Source organism: Myodes glareolus, chromosome 1 (genome assembly GCF_982192425.1).
Source record: "Myodes glareolus chromosome 1, mMyoGla1.1, whole genome shotgun sequence".
Lineage (NCBI taxonomy): Eukaryota > Metazoa > Chordata > Mammalia > Rodentia > Cricetidae > Myodes > Myodes glareolus.
In genome coordinates, this window is record NC_142026.1 from 44,138,643 (window position 1) to 44,158,523 (window position 19,881).

At 43.4% G+C, this 19,881-nt stretch overlaps 1 protein-coding gene and 1 long non-coding RNA gene across 3 annotated transcripts in view; one reads left to right on the forward strand and one right to left on the reverse strand.

The window, feature by feature from the left end:
• Efna5 (ephrin A5) overlaps positions 1-19,881 on the reverse strand; it is a 282,353-nt gene that overhangs the window by 43,939 nt on the left and 218,533 nt on the right. For both annotated transcript variants that reach the window (XM_087905996.1, XM_087905995.1), the window contains exon 2: positions 5,785-6,077. In XM_087905996.1, the coding sequence (XP_087762122.1) occupies positions 5,785-6,077 (293 nt within the window). The remainder of the gene's footprint in view (positions 1-5,784; positions 6,078-19,881) is intronic.
• LOC146896089 (uncharacterized) lies at positions 92-18,191 on the forward strand. Its single transcript, XR_015003858.2, has 3 exons — positions 92-224; positions 11,886-12,006; positions 17,271-18,191. It is a non-coding gene; the product is annotated as an uncharacterized LOC146896089 (long non-coding RNA).

The window sequence follows — 19,881 nt, forward strand, 5'->3', positions numbered from 1 at the left end:
TGCACTATTACGACACATAGTCGTGCGGGTGTTGTTTGCGGAGCAGGTCTCCCGGATGTGCTGTTTGACGCTATTTCTCCTTGAAATACAGTTTCCATCGGTATTGTGACTAAGTGGATTCTCTGTGCTGTTGAGCCCTCATCTGATTTTATAAACACTTCTACAAGCACACGCCACTCAGAGGCCCACGTAATTCACCTACAGAAAACTTCCGGAGCCAGATGGTAAGTGAAGGAGCTTTGCCTTCATATTAATGTTCTGCTTTTCTGAATATTTTCATAACCTATAAAAGGTTGTTTAATAACCACACTGTGCAATCAGTTTCTGGATCTGGATTATCATAAGAACCCATCTCTTCATAAAAATTTAGGTTATTTTGTTGATAAACTCACTAGGGCATCTTAGGATCATCTCACAGCCTAAGACAAAGCCATGCACTACTAAAATACATGGAGGATTGACAGTTAATACGCATCCAAGGAACAATATACCATGGATTCGTGAAAAACGTGTCCATGGATAGAATGTCCCCAGCAATGCATTAGATGCAGCAAAGGTCACCACCCTTTGCTCTTTCATTGCCATTTTCTGAAGATGATACTTATATTTAGTAAATAATTCATTTAGATTCACTAATTTGCCTGGCAGTGGTGGTTCACACCTTTAATCCCAGCACCTGGAAGGCAAAAGCAGGTGGATCTCTGAGTTCAAGGCCAGCCTGGTCTACAGAGCGAGTTCCAGGACAGCCAGATCTGTTACACAGAAAACCCTGTCTCGGAAAGACAAGCAAACAAAACAACAACAACAAAACCCAATAAAGATTCACTAATTCGGGGGTACAGAGATAATTATAATCTAATTTGAACACCTCACCATACAAGTAGCAATTTAGGGGTTCTGTTTTAGAAAATGCAACTTTCTTGGCTTTGGGAGTTGCCTGGAGTGACAGAGCTAGTAATATCTTCTGGAGATGGGAAAGCACCCTGCAGAGAGCTGCTCTGTGTGTGCTCAGGAGACTGGCAAGCCACTGCGCACGCCCAACATTCAACACTCATACGGGCTAAAGATCTGAATGCACGCCCTCACACTTGTCTGTCAAGGACTTCGCTGTGCCCTTTTCTAACCTTAAAAAAAAAAAAAAGTATCCTCTTCCTATCCTCTTCCTTCTGAAGTACATGAGAACTTCGATTTTTATCTTTTTTCTTTCTTCTCATAGCATATGCCCCAAATCCTTTTTTCAAGTTACCTGACCTTTGCCTCAATTTCTTCATTCACAAGAGAGAGAGAGAGAGAGAGAGAGAGAGAGAGAGAGAGAGAGAGGAGAGAGTCAAAAAAGAACACTATCTCGCAGTATCATCCTAATGACCAAGTGCTCAGAATTGTACTTAGAACAGAGTCTGTGCTCTAGAAAAAACTGTCTGCTCCTAGTTACTGAACATGTTCTCCACAACAAACAGTATAATACATGCCACAGGGCAGAGACAGCTATGAACAATAAATCATAAATATTTAATGTCAGGAGTGATAAGCACCTGAGGAAAAATAATAGCACAAGACAGTAAGAGGGTAGAGAATGATTTTTTAAAAAGTGTTGTTTTTATATATTTTTTTTTCAGGACTTTGTGATAAAGATGTTTATCTGCACACCTCTGTAAAGAGTGAGAGCCAGGGACATCAATGAGGCCCAGAGACGTTATAGTGCCAAAGCACCACCACTGGGGAGTGCTGCCTACCTACAGGGAACAGGAAGGGGGGGCGGGCTGCAACAGGGAGGAAGGGAAGGATCAGAGAGGAAGATGCTTGGGGGAGGAAAAATGCAACTATGGAGCACCTTGTTGGTCTGGTTCAGAAGAGACGAGACAGGGCTCGAGGCAGCAGCGCCAGGAGCTGGGGAACCACAGAGGAACCTGTCACACTGGCCGAGAACACACACAGCAGTGACAAGGAGAGCAGGGTTCGACACGAGGCTCTATTCTGCGTGTTCTCAAAGCTCCCTTGGTCGCTAGCACTGAAACCTACTCGGCACCATGTGGGGCTACTGTACAGATGCTATCGAGGTGCGGACCTCAGATAAAAACTAATAACACCAGGATATTAAAGTTTCGGGTAATTTCTGAACTCATTCATTTCAGCCACATTATTGTACAGAGGAAGACGTGGAGTTCCAGAGATAATAGATGACTTACTCAGGTTCAAATAGCTCATCACAGCAACCCATGGGCCAGGCCATCGCTGTTTTTATTTCCCCCTCAACAAAAGGCTGCCCTCAAATCAGTATTTCTATGGACTTACAGAAATGATTTAACGTCTTTATTTTAGTGATTTCTCTGATAGCTTCTGGTGTAGCTATGGGAGCAGAAAAAGTTCTAAACGTGTTCTCTCCAGGTCAATATTTGCAAGAAAAAAATTTTAAGTATTTTTTTAATTTCTAAAATAGCAATTTCCTTATAAAAAGTATTGATATTGGGAAAAACCAAGCTATGATCTACTAATGTGTAGGGCCACATTCATAGCCATTGCTAACATAGGATGTATTCCGGCTGTGGGCATCAGTTTGAACACGCCCGGTAAAAAGTCTATAGAACTCTATTGCCTTAACCAACTGACTGGCAGTTCAGAGAATCTATTACTACAGATAGAAACACCACTGATCTTTCTGTAGCCACTTTAGGATGCCAATCTCTTATCAAGGGCTTGAAAACTGTTGGTCAGACTCAGGAGCAATCCCAAGTGCCATAACTCTGCCCGTAGCTAACTCCCGAGGGAAGGCGGGGCGGTGAAAGCCCTCATTTCAGATGAATAAAGGAGCTAGAACACTGAAGGGCACTTCGTCCTGAAGGTAAATCAGACGCTCCACAAGAGATACAGTCAACCATTACGTTTTCTTAATTTATGTAATGCAAAGAAGTTAAAAAAGAAGATAAGCCTTCTGAAGATGAAGTGGATATTGATAAGAATTCTCTGGTTTGTGTCTTGTCTGAATCTAGGTACCCCTGATATGAAATGCTTGCCTTGCCTTCTGCCAAATCTGTTGCTATCTTTCTGGCACCCTACCTCACAGCGGAGCTCAAGCCTAAAGCAGGACAGACCATAGGCTATGGGCTTCTTCCTCTTCCTGGTTCTGGAGAGGTGAGAAGAGAGATGTTAAGAGACTTGGTCCCTTTGTCCCCACAAGAACACTCTCTGATTTCCACTGGTGGGCAATTAAACTTGTTTCTGAGATGGATGTAACAAGTGTGAAGAAAAGCCATTTTCCAATCACTTTTTTTTTCATTCCCCACATCTTAGGAGAAAGGAAATTCAACCGAGGGCCAATTCTCCCTGAAGAATCCTGTGCTTTAATTATGAGCAGAGCACATTAAACGTGCTAAGGCGTCCATGTTAGGCCTGCTGCTGTTCTCAGCAGAGAAAGACAGGAGAGCCTTTCACTAAGGAGCAGACAGGGAGGGACGCTTCTGAGGGTTGAAAACATGGTTGGAAATTCCATTTAATTGAACACCAGGCCACTGTGCCTCTTGTAAATGAACATCGCTTTGCTGCTTAATTTCGTGCTATTTTACCTTTCATTAAAAAAAAGTAATTTAAGTTAAACTCTGCTGAACAGCAAAAAGCTCTTGATATTTTGAAGCATTTTGGAACAATTACTTTGACGGGAGCCCTTGACAGTTAAATGACTCCGCTAAATGAATGTTATAGAAGACACATAATGATTTTTAGTGAAATATTGAATTTAACCACAAATGAGGAAAAACCTAGTCATAAGCACTACAGTATATGTGAATAACGTCTTGCTCATGAACCTCAATGGATTCTATAATTTCTAATAATCACGTAATCAACTAGTTGGCTGGTGAGTGTGCTTCCCATCTCGAGGCCGTCTCCTTATTTTCAGTTTCGGCTTTTGTTGGTTTTTAAATCTGAGACGCCCATAAGAAGATATCAGTTCTGGTAATAATTTCCCCTTATAATACAGCAGTTTACAGTTGGGGAATTAATGAAATTAATGCTGCCCCATCGCTGAAAACCTCCTCCTTCCTGTTCCTCCCTCTGCTGAATAGGATTCTTTCACAAAGTCAGAACGCGTGAAGCTGAGTGCCCTGCCTGAGACAGGGAGGGGTCACCGGGTACCAGTGTTTCCTGCATCTGTGAGGCTCAATCTTCCTTTTCTTATTTTATGCACTGGATGTGAGATAGTATCAAGGCTTGTTACATGTTTTCTCATGACTAACAACAGAAGTATGTGCTGAAATAATAAAACTGGTACTGTTCAATTTCCTTTTTAAAATTCAATTCCAATACAGGCGAGAGAGCCGTGGCGACGGCGAAACCCGACTTACTATGAAATTTTGCTTTCTGGAGACGGAGAGGAGCGACGAAACTCAGTGGCTCTAAACCGTGTGGGTGGAGACATTTGGATGGAAGAACTGAGTCAGAAAAACAGGAATGTTCTCTGTCTTGTTTGTCTGGCAGGCTGATGTGGGAAATGGGTGCCGGGCGTTCAGAGTGGAATCAGGTGGATTTCCACACAGCGAGCGCAATCACGCTTCTTCATTCCTGACACAGGGAAGCCTCAAGTCCTCCTGCGTCCAGACGGGCCCTTGCATCTTTACTCAGCAGCTGTTCTTACCTGCACTCCCTCTTTACAAGTCTCCCCCTTGACAAAAAACAGGGAATATCTTCGTCTAGTACCTCCCAACAGTTCAGAGCCAACATGAGCTCCTCAATAAAAGTACCATGAATGAACAACTAAGCTTCTGTAACCTACTGCCAATAGGGAACACAGAAAAGGCTAGAGTCCAGCATCGAGACTCTAAGTATTCGATGGACATAAAAAATGCCCAGCTACCAAGAGGCCTACGGTTGGTATCAGCTAGAATCCCGTTACTCAACGTGCGGCCCGTCGGCCCGCAATATGAACACTACCTGGGCACTTCATGCGTGCAGAATCTTAGGTCCGAAGCCAACATCTGTATGACAACCAGACCCCCAGGGGTCTCATGCATAGCGAGGGTTGGTCTGCGAAGCACTTAGGAGTAATCTCTAAGAGTGGAACCCCTCAACATGTAACGCTGTGTGTGACGGAGAGGAAGGGCCGGCCGTGGCACTGTGAGGAAGGCAGGTCTGCCGAGAACACTCAGAGTTCTCTCAGGAGAGTCACACAAGGCTCACAGGTGAGAAACCAGTCCCCTCGGAGCTCTTCCTAGATCCCGCTTCACGCTTGCCTGTCTAAAGACACAGCTGCTCCTAATAATTGTCTCTTCTCCTCGGTGCAAAGCAAGTATTTTACCGTCAGCCTGCTGACATGTGCAGGCGTTGTGGCTTTCTCCCCGAAAAAATGGGGATGATTGAAAAGATATTGCTGACACCTGAATAAGAAATGCAATGACTCCAAGTTATGTAAATTTAATTATTTCCTTTAATTTTTTTTTTCAGGAATCTTTTTTTTTTTTTCCTTTCCCCAAGCTTAAAAAAAAAAAAAGAAAAAGAAAAAAGGTCCTGGCAATTTTCATTTAAAAGAAACACAAGTCAGCAGTGGTTCACTGAACAGGCTGACACGCAATTTCATAGGGGAGGAAGCGGTGTGTCTTTAATCTAATTTGGGTTCTCAATTCCCAGCTAATGTATCTAGGGACCATGACGTGTGCATTTACAGGGAGACATCTGTAATGCAGAGTCCAGCTCTGCAATTCTCCAAAACATAGGTTTGGTTTTGTTTTTTTTGTTTTTTTATTAGCCTGAATTTTGCAGCTGCCCCCACAACAGAATAAATCTCTATGTACTCACAGATGTAGAAATACTCTCGGCCTGGCCTGAATTCAAATCCTAGAGAAAAGGGCGTGAAGAGCTGGAATTTTTCAGAGAACTTCAGCGGTCCATTTGGAGAGTGAGGCCGGTTACATTCCCATCTCTTGAACCCTTTGGAAGTGTGGTCGCAGGCACTGTAGCCGTCAAAGTTCACCATGTACAGGATATAGCGTTCCGTCTTGTCTTCTGGGACAGAGTCCTCATAGTGAGGGCAGAAAACATCCAGGTAGTCATTGATACAGACGTCAATGTGGTAGTCACCCCTCTGGAATCTGTTGGAAAGAGAAGGAGGATGAAGGTAATTCAGACAGGGAATGTTTTCCTGCTTGGAATCAACAGCAGAAGCAGAAGCCTTCAATAATCCTGGAGCTAAAACCTTTAGTACGGAAAGTTCTTACTGACCACTGTCATAGCCTGACAACTGCACCCCCCCAACACACACACACACACACACACACACACACACACACACACACGACACCAGCTCTGTAAGTACCACGTCTGCTTCCGTTCAAGTCTATAAAACTACGGCTTCTCTGTCTTAATCAATATCTTTCCCAATGAACTGAAAAGCATTTCACAGGCCACAGTGATGTGGGAAGTAAGAATCATACGGGTAAATCTTTCTCAGCCTAAAATCATGGCAGGAAAACTTATAAAAAAAAAAACGCCTTTGTTTTTAGCTAGTGGGGAAATTCTTCCCTAAGCCCTCAGAAAGGTTCACTATAAAGCTGTGTTACTGCTGAAATACAACACTCATAAAGCCCCAGAATCTTCAAGCCGGACAGTCAGTCTCACATGAACACTTCCCAGCGATGAGGAGCTGGTCCATTCCATTTTTGGACATCTCTAAATGTTAGACACTTTCCTCCTATATTGAGCATAAATCTGCTTCTGTGTAATTTCTACTCACTGATCCTACTTCTGCGCCTGGAGTTACAAAGGGCGCATCTAATTCCTCTTCCACAAGGTAGTCCATAAAACATTTAGAGATGTCAGCTGCGTCCACAGCCTCCTTTCTCTGCACATGAAAATCCCCGTTGCTGTGGTTCTCTCTGGGACAGTTCCCAGGCTCCTTCTGGCTCTGAGCACCTCCTCATTCCCTCCAATTTCCCACTGAGTTCTTAAAATGGAGGACCCACGCATAAATGAGAACCTCAGCACCGTGGGACTCAAGGTTAGCCCAGGAGAAACAGACCCCTCTTATTCTCAACGCTAAACACTCTGGCAAAGATTCCTGTCTGAGACACAACACTGTTCAAAAAGAAAGCAGTAGAAGCACTCACTTAGTGAGCCGACCTGGCTTTAAGGATTGTATCGGATGAGTCAAAGTCATAAATCACCCAGAGCCTCGGTTCCCTTTCATGTACGACAGGGGAACAACGGGTATCCACCTTGGTTGCCCCCTCCATGGCTTGTCAAGTCTCAGAGGAGGAAGCATAGAAAGAGAAACTGGAGGTTTAAAAGTTCCAAATCAGAAACCAAGGGAAGGGATCGGAACATTTCCATTCCAGCTAGGATCCTTCCAATACACAGGCATTTCCTCCAAAGAGAACCGCGCATGTTTACGTCTTTGTGTTTATCACGATCGGGAGTTTACCACTTCTTCATTACTGGCAGGCACTGATTTGTCAAGATGTACGGAAAGACTGTTGCTTTTAAGAGATTTCTGAACATCAAGGTAACATCGCTGCTAAAGTACAAAGAAAAGACATTGCAATGTTCAGATAAAAGGTGTCGGGCTATGAATCATCAGTACTCAAGAGTGGCCTGACAGTTTTGGATGAGAGCCAGACAAGAACTGCAGCAGAAGGTGATGCCCAGATGCACTTTAAACTATTATATTATTATTATAGATTTTAGAGACATTGGGGGGGTCTTTCCCTAGTGTCACTCACGCAAGCTTGACTAGCATTTGCAAGTGCTCAAATTGAAAATGGAAATTAAAAACTGTCATTACCCGGATTTATTCTGTTATTCTCTTATTCTATAATTCTGTTGTTCTACAATTAACAGTCACGTTGCCATGTTTCTTTGGCACCTCGGGTGTAGTTTATCTTTTCCATTTTTTTTCCTCTGTTAAAGTGACTAAAATTTTTATAAAGCAAACTAGAGAACTGAAAACCCATCCTCCATTGGGTTGACCAGTCGTCCCCCCAGGTGATAATGGACTTCCATGTAAGGTAAGTAAATTACTGAGTTGCCTATTTTAAATACGTGATTGTTCTAACAACTCATATTCTTTATCAATTGCTGAAGATGATAATCTATTATAGTCAATTTACACTTCTCTTTCAGATTCTTGTTTGCTCATCTGTTTTTTTGAAACAGGTGTTATGTAGCAGAAATTATACCTGAACTTGCCACGTTGCCAAAAGCGGCCTTGGACTCCTGAACCGTCCTGTATCTACTCTTAAGTGACAGGATTGTAGGCCTGTCTTGTTTCGGGTCTTTAACTTGCACATGTGTTTACTAATGCATATGTCAAAGAATAGGCAATATATAAATAAAACAATGACTGAGTGAAACCCCTGGAAGGCATTATACAATGTCCTTAGGTATAAAAGAAAAAGATAAGATTAGTGGTCATGGCCTCCTTCCTGTGAAGGAACACAAGGGCATGACTAAGATCGAAGACTTACTATGTTACATTCATATCTCAGTTTAATATCCATCACAGCACCACAGGCTATTCACTGTTGCGCTATCTATTCGAAGACAAAGAAACTGAGATTAAGGAGCCAAGTGATGTGCCCAATGTTCACAGTCAGTAAAAAGCAGAGGGGAACTGAAACTAAAGCCGTCTGACCTCCGAGCTAATGCTCGCCATATTGCATTTCCTAAGAGATCAAATTGCTAGCATCAAGTCCACAGGTCTGCTTCGTATTCGCTAGAGGGACAAGTCTCATGCTCAATGGAGTTTCGGATCTCTTTCCCATTTACTGATACAACAAGCATTTGCTGTCCTGGGAATCTGTGTGTGTTCTGCATATATGGCATACATACACTCTGATACTCAAAACTACTATATCAAGCCATTATACTGCTTTACGTTACCAATCAGGAACAACATCCAGAGAGGATATCATTCCCTTTAGCTCAATTTTTCACTATACATAGGCAGTGGGGTTAAAATCAGAACCCAAGTCTTACTTGGTTCTGTAGCATATCCTGCCTTAGAAACTACAACGGCCTCGCACTGTGACAGCTCCACCACGGCAGCAACTTCTTAGATAGCACCCAATTAAAACGGTGGGTACCAGTTTCCTTTAGGGTGACACCCGTAGAGGACAAGCCTGCTTCTCTTCCCTGCCTGCCCACATGAACATCAGCGAGAAGTCTTCAACGGCAGTGTGAGCTCTTGACTCACGCCCACTGTTCTAGTCTCTCACAGAATAGAGTGCTGTTAGGCACAGCAGCCATTCACATAGAGAGATTGTTTCCAACAGAAAACAGCTTTCACCAGCCTGGGCTCACATTAAACAAGATATGCACATCTTGAAACGATTCTGTACGCCATACTGACAGGTGCTGGGCCGACACGAGCAGTGCCCTACAGGTTAGCACGCTTCTTGGGGCCTTTCCCGCAAACGTCTTCTCTTTCTTACTTCCTCTGATTTTACCCACTGCGTCCATAATGGCGACCTCTTTGAGATCACTGGATCTTTCTAGAAACTAGACTATCTGGCAGGCCACCAGATAAGGGAGCAATCATTCGTCCAGTCTCTAAATCATCACTGTGGTTCACCCTGTAAAAGCGTGAACACTCACCATATTCAGCAAGGGGGTGTCATCTGTATAAGCAGTTACCACTCTGCCTGTACAATGGAAATCTGGCTCTCAGGAGCCAGAAACATCTCGCATGCATGGAAAGATGGCCCCTGTTTCTCACTGGGATCCATGGCCGGTCAGATCAATGCTCCTCACAACATACAATAAAATAGATTCTCTTACAGCAAAACTATATTCTACCCACCTATCAAAAATCTGTCAATAGACTGGTTGAGGGTCAATATCATCTCTATTACCAAAAGTCCATGTTACCTGACTCAGAATAAAATTCAGCACAAAAATTAAGCCTCTGTAATCATTCCCCAGAACCCAGGGTGAGTCATAGAGTTGGTGGGAAGTTAGAGACGATGAAGCCACCTAACAGGATAGAGGAAAAGCTCATTTCCAAAGGCGACTTGTGGCAATGTGACCACAGAAGTAGGAACGGGAGCTGGAAGCCTGCCTCTAAATACAGGTAAGGGGGATGTGCCTCACAGTATTTGGCTGGTGATTTTCCATCATATAGATAAATGTTGTCTTGATTATCAATTGACAACCATTGTTAATATCTGTTGTCTTAGTTAACCTGTGCAGTGAAAGTGAATTATGCCTTGAATCTCAAAACTCAAATCAAATAGAGAAAAGAGATGACAACTGTCTTTTCATTTAGTTCTCAATGATGTGCCCTCAAATTCTTCCTGAGATATAAACTAAACTATCATTTGACAGCGTTAGTTAGCTTGAACCATACATCTCTGTCCTCTTGACTCCTTTATTTTCCACCCTGGATCGCTGGAAAATGGGACATCTAGTAATGCTTAGTACTTGGGTTCGTTTTCAGTGGAGTTCTTAACTCCATTATGTCCTTTGGTGACTCGAGTAAAGCAAGCAGCGAGCGTCCAGGTGTCTTTGTCAGGGAACGGCTTTTCGTGACACTGACATTTCCTTCTCCTCGACCATATGCCCCTGTGCTGTGGGCTCTGACAGCTAGGGACGGCAAACTCCAGAAAGACACAAGCAATGCCCTGGGTTTCAGCACACAGTGCAGCAGGAACATAATCATCCCCCAGCCATTTTCTCCCGGAGCCTTCCTCCTCCCGCTCCTTTTCGCTCTGCTAAAGCCAAAATGCATTTCATCTTCCTAGCTGGAAAAGGAAGGGGACGGTGCATATTTAAAACATTCTAAATTGGCCTTTAGCATATGTTGCTGGCACAGCAGAGAGCTTGCTTCCAGGGAAATACATAGTGAGGTATTTTATCAAGTGGCTCCTGAGCGAAGTGTCTGCACTCCATAAATACAGATACAGCGTCACTGGAAGGAGACAATGCCATTAGAAGTTAGGGAGCTTTGGGGCACTTTTACTTCCCTTTGGGTGATATCTTAGAAGACTCAACAATGAAAATGTTATTTCTCCCCAATTGGACACTTGATGACTACATTTTAAATACATCTTAATATGTCAAGAGGTGATTGTTTTAACATTTCTATTTGAGTAGGACTCCGCTGTCTCTTCCTTAATTACAGGGCAACCTAATATATGATATTCTGGAAATGAAATAAAAAAAAAGAATGTGATTTATGATCAAAGATTAAGCAAATTTATCAGCTCAGAGTTCTTCTCAAATTTTAAGCTAAATCTAGAATGAATATGTCTCGGCAGCATGGTCTTTCAATTCCACTAGTTTTGATTTAAAGTCTAATTACAGAATAAGATGTGTCTGTTAGCCAGAAGAATTTCTCACTTGTCCCAGAAGGACCCAATGGGCCCTGGAAGAGACGTGGGCTTCGCTTTATACAAGTGCATCTGTGCAATGGGCAGGACAGCAGTCCGGTTATGTAACACGCTTCTCCCCAGCTCCTTCTGCTCTTCCGCTCGGCGCAGAATACGAGCCTTCTGGTCCCTACCCTAAATCCGAAGATGTTCTTTTTTGTGTTTTGTTTCCTTGCAGAGGTTCAAGCATGAAATATAAACAGCAAGTGAAAATTGGCATAGATAAATGGTAGCGGTATCACCGAGGGCTGGACAAATATTTGTTTTGCTGATTTTAAACTTTTTCTCTCTCTCCGGGGCCAAAACAGGAGGCTTTGGGGGATGCACTGGTAAATTGAGAGGGCTCTCAGAGTGTGGCGCATGGGTAGTTTCAGTGCAACCAAAGCACTTGAAGCCGATGATGTCCAGTCTACCTCCTCCAGGTTTGGCAGCGTAACAGTATCAACCACTATTCCTGGAGTCGCAAGACTCGCAAACTGGAGGGGAAACTTGCTTCCATATGTATTTCAGGATTGTATCCTCCTTCGTCTTTTGCAGATGAAACACAGTCCAGTATACGCTACGTAGATGCAGCGCGTGTGCTAATAGCTTCTGCTACATTATGTACCTCTCCATCCGATGACGTGCGAGATACTGATGAACTACTTACTATACAGATGTAAGTACCGTGTTGATCCGTTCACGAAAATTCCAAACAGAGTTCACTGGCGTGCAGGCCTGCAGCATGGCAGCTTTCATGAACTTGGTTACAGTGATAAGACCTAATATCTTTGACTGACTACTCAGAATTCATCAGTAGATGAGTATGCTGACTTGTGAATTTGGTCTTTCTCTACTGTGTGTGTCCACTTCAAAGTCCCATGTCCAATGTTAATTGTCCATATCAAATGAGTAGGTAAGAATCTTGAACAGCCCTTGCTTGTTGCTATCCTAGTATTAGGCGTACCAGTCCTAATGGCTTCTTACAAACTGTATGTCCTGTGAACAGTACCTGCTTCACACCCAGGGCACATGGAATGCTCTCTCCCCCGCGTTTTAACTCATTTGGAGTTCGTTTTATTAGCTTGACAGAGGAGCTCCAAAGGAAACAAAGCATTAAATTGGCAGAGCCCAAACAAGACTTTTCTGTAGGAAGGAACTGGGTATTTTGGGTGACAGTCTAATTGCTTTTAAGCCCCCAATGAAGCCCGGGGGCACGGAGCGTGAGTGAGCCAGTGTCAGCAGGCCAAGTCGGCCTGTTTACCAGGCAGAGCCCTAACAAGACCGACACACCACAGATCATGTCAAATCGTTTTCGAAAGGGGATTTTGAAAGAAAAATAAAGAATTAACATCTGGCAATCAGTGTGGTCCTAACATGGGTCACTTCCACAACGCAGAACAGGCTGTTTCTCACCATGTCTGCTGGCCAGGAGTTTTCAACAAAGCTAGGCAGCAGGCTCCAAGGCATCTGGAGTTTTAGGGCCTCTTGAGTGTATGGGGTCGAGACCCTACTGCATCTATGCAGACTGACCATGCATAGGCGCAGGAAAAGAATCATCAAGTAGGTTACACAGCCAATGTCTCATCTGATCAGGGGGTATGGGAGTCTACCAAACCAATGAACCATCTATCCAATTGATCTCTTGTAAGTATGCCACTTTATCCCTGGTGAGAAGGTAGTATCTGGCAGAAGTCCAGGCCAATCTTAGTTTCAAAGGTAATAATAACAAAGAGTAATAATAAATCTCTACTTTCTTCACCAAATCAAGAAGAGGATTTTGGAGAACAATGATTCGGTATTTCTCACACACCTGATATATAAACAGGGAAATATTTATATGAGTTGATGGTAACTTTTTGAAAGTTATGTTCCAAGCCCCAGAGTTATCTCTGACTTCTCAATCACTGGATTTTGAAGACCCATGTGGAATGAGTCTGTATTAAGTGACTGATAAACAAGAAAAACACAATAAGCCAGGAGACAGGAAATATGCACGTCTTATGTGACCCTTACCAGCCCAAAGGCAGCATGTGTGCCGAAGAATAACCACAGTAATGTCATCCAACTGGAAGTTCCGCTCTGTAAGGCAGAGAGCAGTGCTGTGGCTATGACATATGACATAGGAGAGGCAGCTAGGTTCACAGGCCACTTAGGAGGACCTAAGTGGAGTAGTTGGATCAAATTCTGACTGGGAACAAGGGTAAGAAGTGAAGGGAGATGAAATCTGGAGTATCAAGAGTCTAAATGTTCACTACGGTCATAGAAAGTATCGAATTTATCCAAAGAAAACGGGTAGAGTCGGGGACACTGGGACGTATCTGTAGGCGTCTGATCCATCCTTCTCCTTGAAGCTGCTGCAGCCTCTATTGTCTCGGCCACCCCGGGACCCACCTGAGTGCCTGCACTTTGATGGATACCCAAAGAAGGGAAATTTTCGCTCAATAATGTATCCAAGGAATGGAAAACAAGTTCATCATCTTAGGGATTCTGGGTCGCTGTGTCAAACTTTCCAAAGAGTTTCACGGGATGATAAACAAAGGTCAAGACCATGAAACAAAATAATGGCGGACGGCAAGACGGAAAATGACAAGTCAAGACTGTTGTTCCCGCAATGCTCGGAAATTATGCCGAGCCGAGTAGACAACGTAAGCACCTAAGGCAGAATTAAAGTTTCTCTCTTGTCATTAAGTCCTCTATTCAATTACCATTTATCGGGGTAATTAAACACTGGAAAGTGATGCCAAGCTAATTGTTAGATTATGATAATTACATGTCTTTGCTATGCTACAGCTGATCAGAATAAGATGTGGTCCCGTGCTCTTAGCTGAAGCTGCGCTGTAATCGCAGACTTTCGTACAGCACCAGGCCGTTTATTACTAATTCATTACAAATCAGGCGGAGAAGCTTATTATTTGTAATGTCGCTCCCCCCCCCCAAGTCTCCTGGAACAAGCCTCCCAAAAGGTTAAGCACAAACTGCTGCCTCTCATTGGCCCATTTCCATCCCAATTACACAGCTGAGCAGCACTGGGTGCCTCTATTTGAGAGGGTTCAGCAGCCTGCTTCACAAAAACCCTGCAGCCGCCTCTCACACTGGCAGGAACACCCAAGACTCCTTTCAGCCTCTGCCAGCCACTGTTCTGTTCTGTGCTGTGTCCCCGGCAACCAGACGCTGGCAATGCAGAGGCTCCTCGGGTCTGGAGGCTCCCGTCTGCTCAGGTCAGGACCAAAGCAGGCAGGGTTTGTGCTGCAGTGAGAAGATGCGGAGAATACAAACTTCCCGGCATCCAAGTCTCTCTGTCGCTGAACCCTGAGCTAGGAGAGGAAATCAAGTTTCTCAGCAATCAGCCAGTCACCACCAAAGCGTGACCCAGACCCTTGTGAATAGAGACTAGAATTAAGTCATTGTCCTTAGTCTCTACCCTGCCAGAATGCCTGACATCTTCTACCTCTCTCTCCTAGTCAATCCAGGCCACTGCTTGAAGCCTGGTAGGTAGAACAGCCTCCCACTGTTTTTACCTTGGGACTTCTTAAATTTTCCCCTAAAGCTATCATCACCAGAGCACGCTGGGCACATAGAGAAGCACAGAGCAAGCACCAGGTCAAAGTTTGGTGACCTACAGAGTGTACATCGTGATCTCTATTTGAGACATGTTTTGTTTCCTCCATACTTGCAGAGTTACACACTTAACATATCTCTATCCCCAGACAATTTATGTTGAAAGCCTAGCCTCTATATGAATGTATTTGGAGACAGGATCTTTATGAGGGTAATTACGGGTAAAGGAGGCCTTAGCCAGGAGGATTAGTATCCTCTTAACAGGAGACAGCAGACCACTCCCTCTGTTGGCCATGGGAAGACACAATGAGCAGGGAGCTGCTCACAGCCACATAGCCATTCAGCTAACCCTAACCAACTCCTGCTGCATCTTGATACTGGATGCCTCCCTCTGGAAAATAAATCGGTTGCTTAAGGTACCAAGTCTATTGTAGTTGTGCCAGTAGCCTGGGTGACTAATACTGGGTTTTTTTAAAGATGAAATTAATAGTATAGAAGAAAGTAGAGTAGTTTCACGTTAGACTAGTACCAGTGACTATATACTATCAGTTATAATACTACCAGTAATAATAAAAAATAATGAATAATAAATTGATGAAATGCAATAAAGAATAACTAAAACATACCCAGGGAAGAAGGGAATGACAGGGAAGGAGACAAGGGTAGCGTTAAGCTACTGTTGGCACCTCCCCCAGTATCCTGCGTGAGGAGATGCTCAACATCTCTGAGTTGTTCTGAGTAGACAAGACACACTATTTTCCTAACTAGGGATCATTTTACTTCTGAAATTAACTTACGGCACTACAAAAGTGACCGTATGGTCACGAGGGAACTGTGCTACCTCGAGGTTTCAGCAAGGCTTCCACTTAGAGACAGAAGAAATGAAGGTGCTGTAGCAAAGTCCCTACTCCGTTTTTCTCCTCCTTGGCCCTGGAAATGAAACCAGAAAATGCTAGCACCCTTCAAGCATCACAGCAAATGTGTCTTGGGAGCACAGCAAACCACAAGGTACTTCTACTATCAGAACATAGGAAATTGTCATGTAATGCACATGCTGGCAGGACGCCCGTGGCTTAAACCTGGGAAGCTTGGGACTACAGGTCATCCCATAAACGTGGGCTTACACTGCTTACTATTATTGTGATTTCTTCCCTGAAGTTATTAAAAGGATATTCATTCATACAGCTGGCTCCTCTGTTTACTTTTATAACCTGGACCACAGGAAGATATATGTAAGAATAACCCAACATTCAAAAGAAGAAATGGATTGCTCGATCCCAAGGAAACATAAGAGGAGGAAAGAGATAAACAGTTCACCATTTATTTCTTAGAAACAAATCCAGGCACTTTGGGGAGCCTTGTGTGCAAAATGACAGCACTACCTCCTTGAATCTTGTTTATCTCGGTGACAGAGAAGAGTTGATGCTTTGCTCCATCCGTTCCGTGTTAATAACCTCTACTTTCAATGGCAGACTTTCAAAACCACAGTTCAAAGCGAGTGGACATGACCTGCGTCTTGAACTTTCACAAGTTTCGGTATAGCTTGCTACAAGGTTTGAACGTGCCACTTGTGTAGGCCCTGAGTTCCAAAGGACTAAAGATACAAGGATGATGAAATAAAGTGATAATGGACCCTCCACGCTGGGTGACAAGGCAGCTCTGTGAGCTCAGAGGGCAGAGGGTCACAAGTGGCTCTCCCCCATATCCCGCAGCGCAACCACAGACCCCAAAGTTTCGCCGTGTGCACAGTAACATTTTATTGCTATTCAAAGTGTTCCGTCCTCTCAAAGGGAGAAAACAAAACAAAACAAAAAAACAAAACGAGAGCTGCGGCTAGTCACAAACTCAGCACTGATGAGCTAGGTCAAAGAACAGTAAATGGGTTTATGAATCTCGTGGGAGCTGCTAATTCAGCCTGGAACTTAAGCACAGAATCTGTGGTCAATGTTGAGTAAATGTGACTTTAGCTCATCATTCAACTTATTTACAGAAAAGGCCAATTTCATTTGTTGAAATTTTAATTCAACATCTGGCTCCTACTTTATACATGCCAAATATTTAATTAAAATCATAACCCATTTTATGTGCTAAAAGGAACTTGTATTTTTTTTCCATCCTTCAGATTAAATATCAAATACACCTTTCAGCTCTATCTCAGAGAAGTAGGGTATAGGTAAACAGAAGATGCCCTTTGGGGAACTCAGAATTACTGACGCTATAGCCGAGAAACAAGATTTGCAAGGGGAAAGACCTATGATCTACCCAAAGACAGTGAGTTCAGTAAACAGCAGAAAGGCAGACATCAGGGACCCTAAAAGCAAAGGTGACTGTGGTTTAATAACCATGACTAGTAAGAGTATTATGTTACATGCTTTTTTACAGGTATGTACCAATCTAAAAGATGGATGAAGATGGCCAAGGCCAACCTGGACCATACAGTGACACCCCAAGGCTGGAGGAAAGTCTGGCATGGTTTACTGCCATCGGACAGCTTCATAACCTGAAGCATATGATAGGCCTCAGCTTAGAATTCGGAATGCTAAGGAGTTACAAACTATCTTTCTTTTATGCAATTTATTTATTTTAGGTCTATGAAAACTGGTGTTTTGCCTGCGTGCATGTCTGGTGAGGGTGTCAGATCTTGGAGGTACAGACAGTTGTGAGCTGCCGTGTGGGTGCTGGGAATTGAACCTGGGTCCTCTGAAAGAGAAGTCAGGGCTCTTAACCGTTAAGCCATCTCTCCAACCCTTACAAACTATCCTAACCTCCTAGAAGAAATGAACTGAAAATGTACACGGGGCAGATATCAATTTTGTTTTGTTTTAGTGTAAATAAAGATGTCTGGTATCAAAGCTAAAAAAAATATAAACTCCTGTAATGCAAACTTCTGATAGAACATTAAACTTAGCTTTGCTTATTTTTCAAATCAGGGTTGTGGCTTCACTATATAATATCTCCAAAGAAGACAGATGTTTGGAAGCAAATGAAAACATGAAACACGATCATTCTCTGACAAGCTATTTAAAAAGTTGTACTACCTGGAGGAGACCTTGCTTGCTCTAAGGACAAGAAGCATTATAAGACAACACAAAATTGACCACATTATTCCTGGCTTTCTTACTGGCCAACTGCAATGCAACATCTTCAACCACAGGCTGAACCGGAATCCTCAGCACCGTATTCGTGGCTACATGTTTCTTATTCACTATGAGCTCCTCTGAAACAAACTTCAACGCTCAGTTTTGACTCAACAGTCCCAACTAAGCTATCTCAGCAAAAGCAATAAAACTCGACTTAAACACATCTTTAAAATATCATTTTATTCTATATTTTATTTTATTTTCTTCCTTTCTTGAAATTGAAATGTCATTACGTCATCTCCCCCACCCCCACCCCTGCCTCCACCTAACCGGTCTTGTCTCCCACGTTGTTCTCCATTGTGCCCCAGACAGCACTCAATGCTGACTACTCTTAACCTCCAGGAATTACAAGTGTATACATCATGCATGGTGTAAGCCCGTCAAAGGTGAGCCTGCTTTCGTTCCCTCGATACTTCGTAGTCAGCAGCAATTACATTAGAACCTTGCTTCTCCATCAAGACGATAATGAGATGAACAAGGGATGGGTTTTGAGGGATCATGGCAGACAGATGTTTGCTTTCAGGACTGGAAATTACCTAGTATCGTTGCTGAAACTCTCCAGAGAGAACTTCAGTCTTCAATAGCACTTCTCCCCAGAAATTTAAGGAGCAGTCCAAATTTGACTCATAAAGGACCTTCCTTTCCAGGGGCACCCCACAGCGTGTGCCTCAGGGTATCCCCACAGCCCTGCCCCCGGAGAAGATCTGTGAGGAGAGCAGAGGAAATGGAGCTCAGGTTTTCCTAGGAAAGTCAAGCTGATTGTATTATCGACTGTCTACTGCATTAGCAATTTCCAACTGAATTACAAACTGTTTCCCTGCATTATATTGCTATTGTTCAATACCATTTCCATTGCCCTAATGAGACAAAGCTATATAATAAGACCATGAAGTACTGATTACACTTAGGCATAATGGAAGAGAGCTAAGCAAAGATCTATTTTTATATGCAAAGAAAAATAGATAAGAAATTCTGATAATTGGCAGACATGATTCTCTTTATTCTTTTTGGATTTAGTGGAACCAAAACAATACTGACAAATTAATTATTTTTCTTACAATAACACAGAGAGTATTTCCCCTAAGATAGATTTTTCTGGAAGACTTCCCTAAGAGTGAAAGTTTCCTAAGTAAAGACAGAAACAGCCAGCCCGCCCCTGAATTTTATACACATCTTTAAAAAGAGGTGCTCAATCCAGAGTGCTCTGGCATCATGAAGGAGGACATCCAAATCCTCCCAGGGTAGCAGGGTTCTCTCTGTCTGCATGTGAGGATTCTGGAGAAATGCCAACATAAAACCATTAGCAGGTGGCTTATCGCCCTACACTGAGTCAACCAACAACACAAATGACAAGGATGCTAATCTGGGCTGGACGCTGCCCAAGTAAAATGACCAATCCATGGCTGACGTTTCTACCTTTTAGCAAAGGCAGTGCAGATATCTGGCAGCCTTTTATGTACTCACCTCCTTTTGGGTAGCTAGATGTAGAAACAAGGTCCTAGAAGGGACAGACAAAAGTGACAAAGGATGTTCTTAGTTCACGAGCTACATTCTGACTGGAAGCTGTAGTGCCTGGCACATATGCCATCTGTACCCAAAGCACTATACCCCGAAAGGCACACAGTAGAACAGGAACGCTGGGGAACCGAGCACAATGTTACAACACACTAATCATGCCTTGAGCTGAGCTGGTGATACTTGATGAAATTATTGGCTAGTTTGGCCGTACCTGGTCTGCAATGACTGCCCTGGTTCTAGAAAGTCGGGCATTCAACATCAGAAAACTCCCCTCTGCTGTTCCCTCCATGGGTACAGTAAGGATGTATAGCTTGCTGTAAGTAGCCGGATGTGAA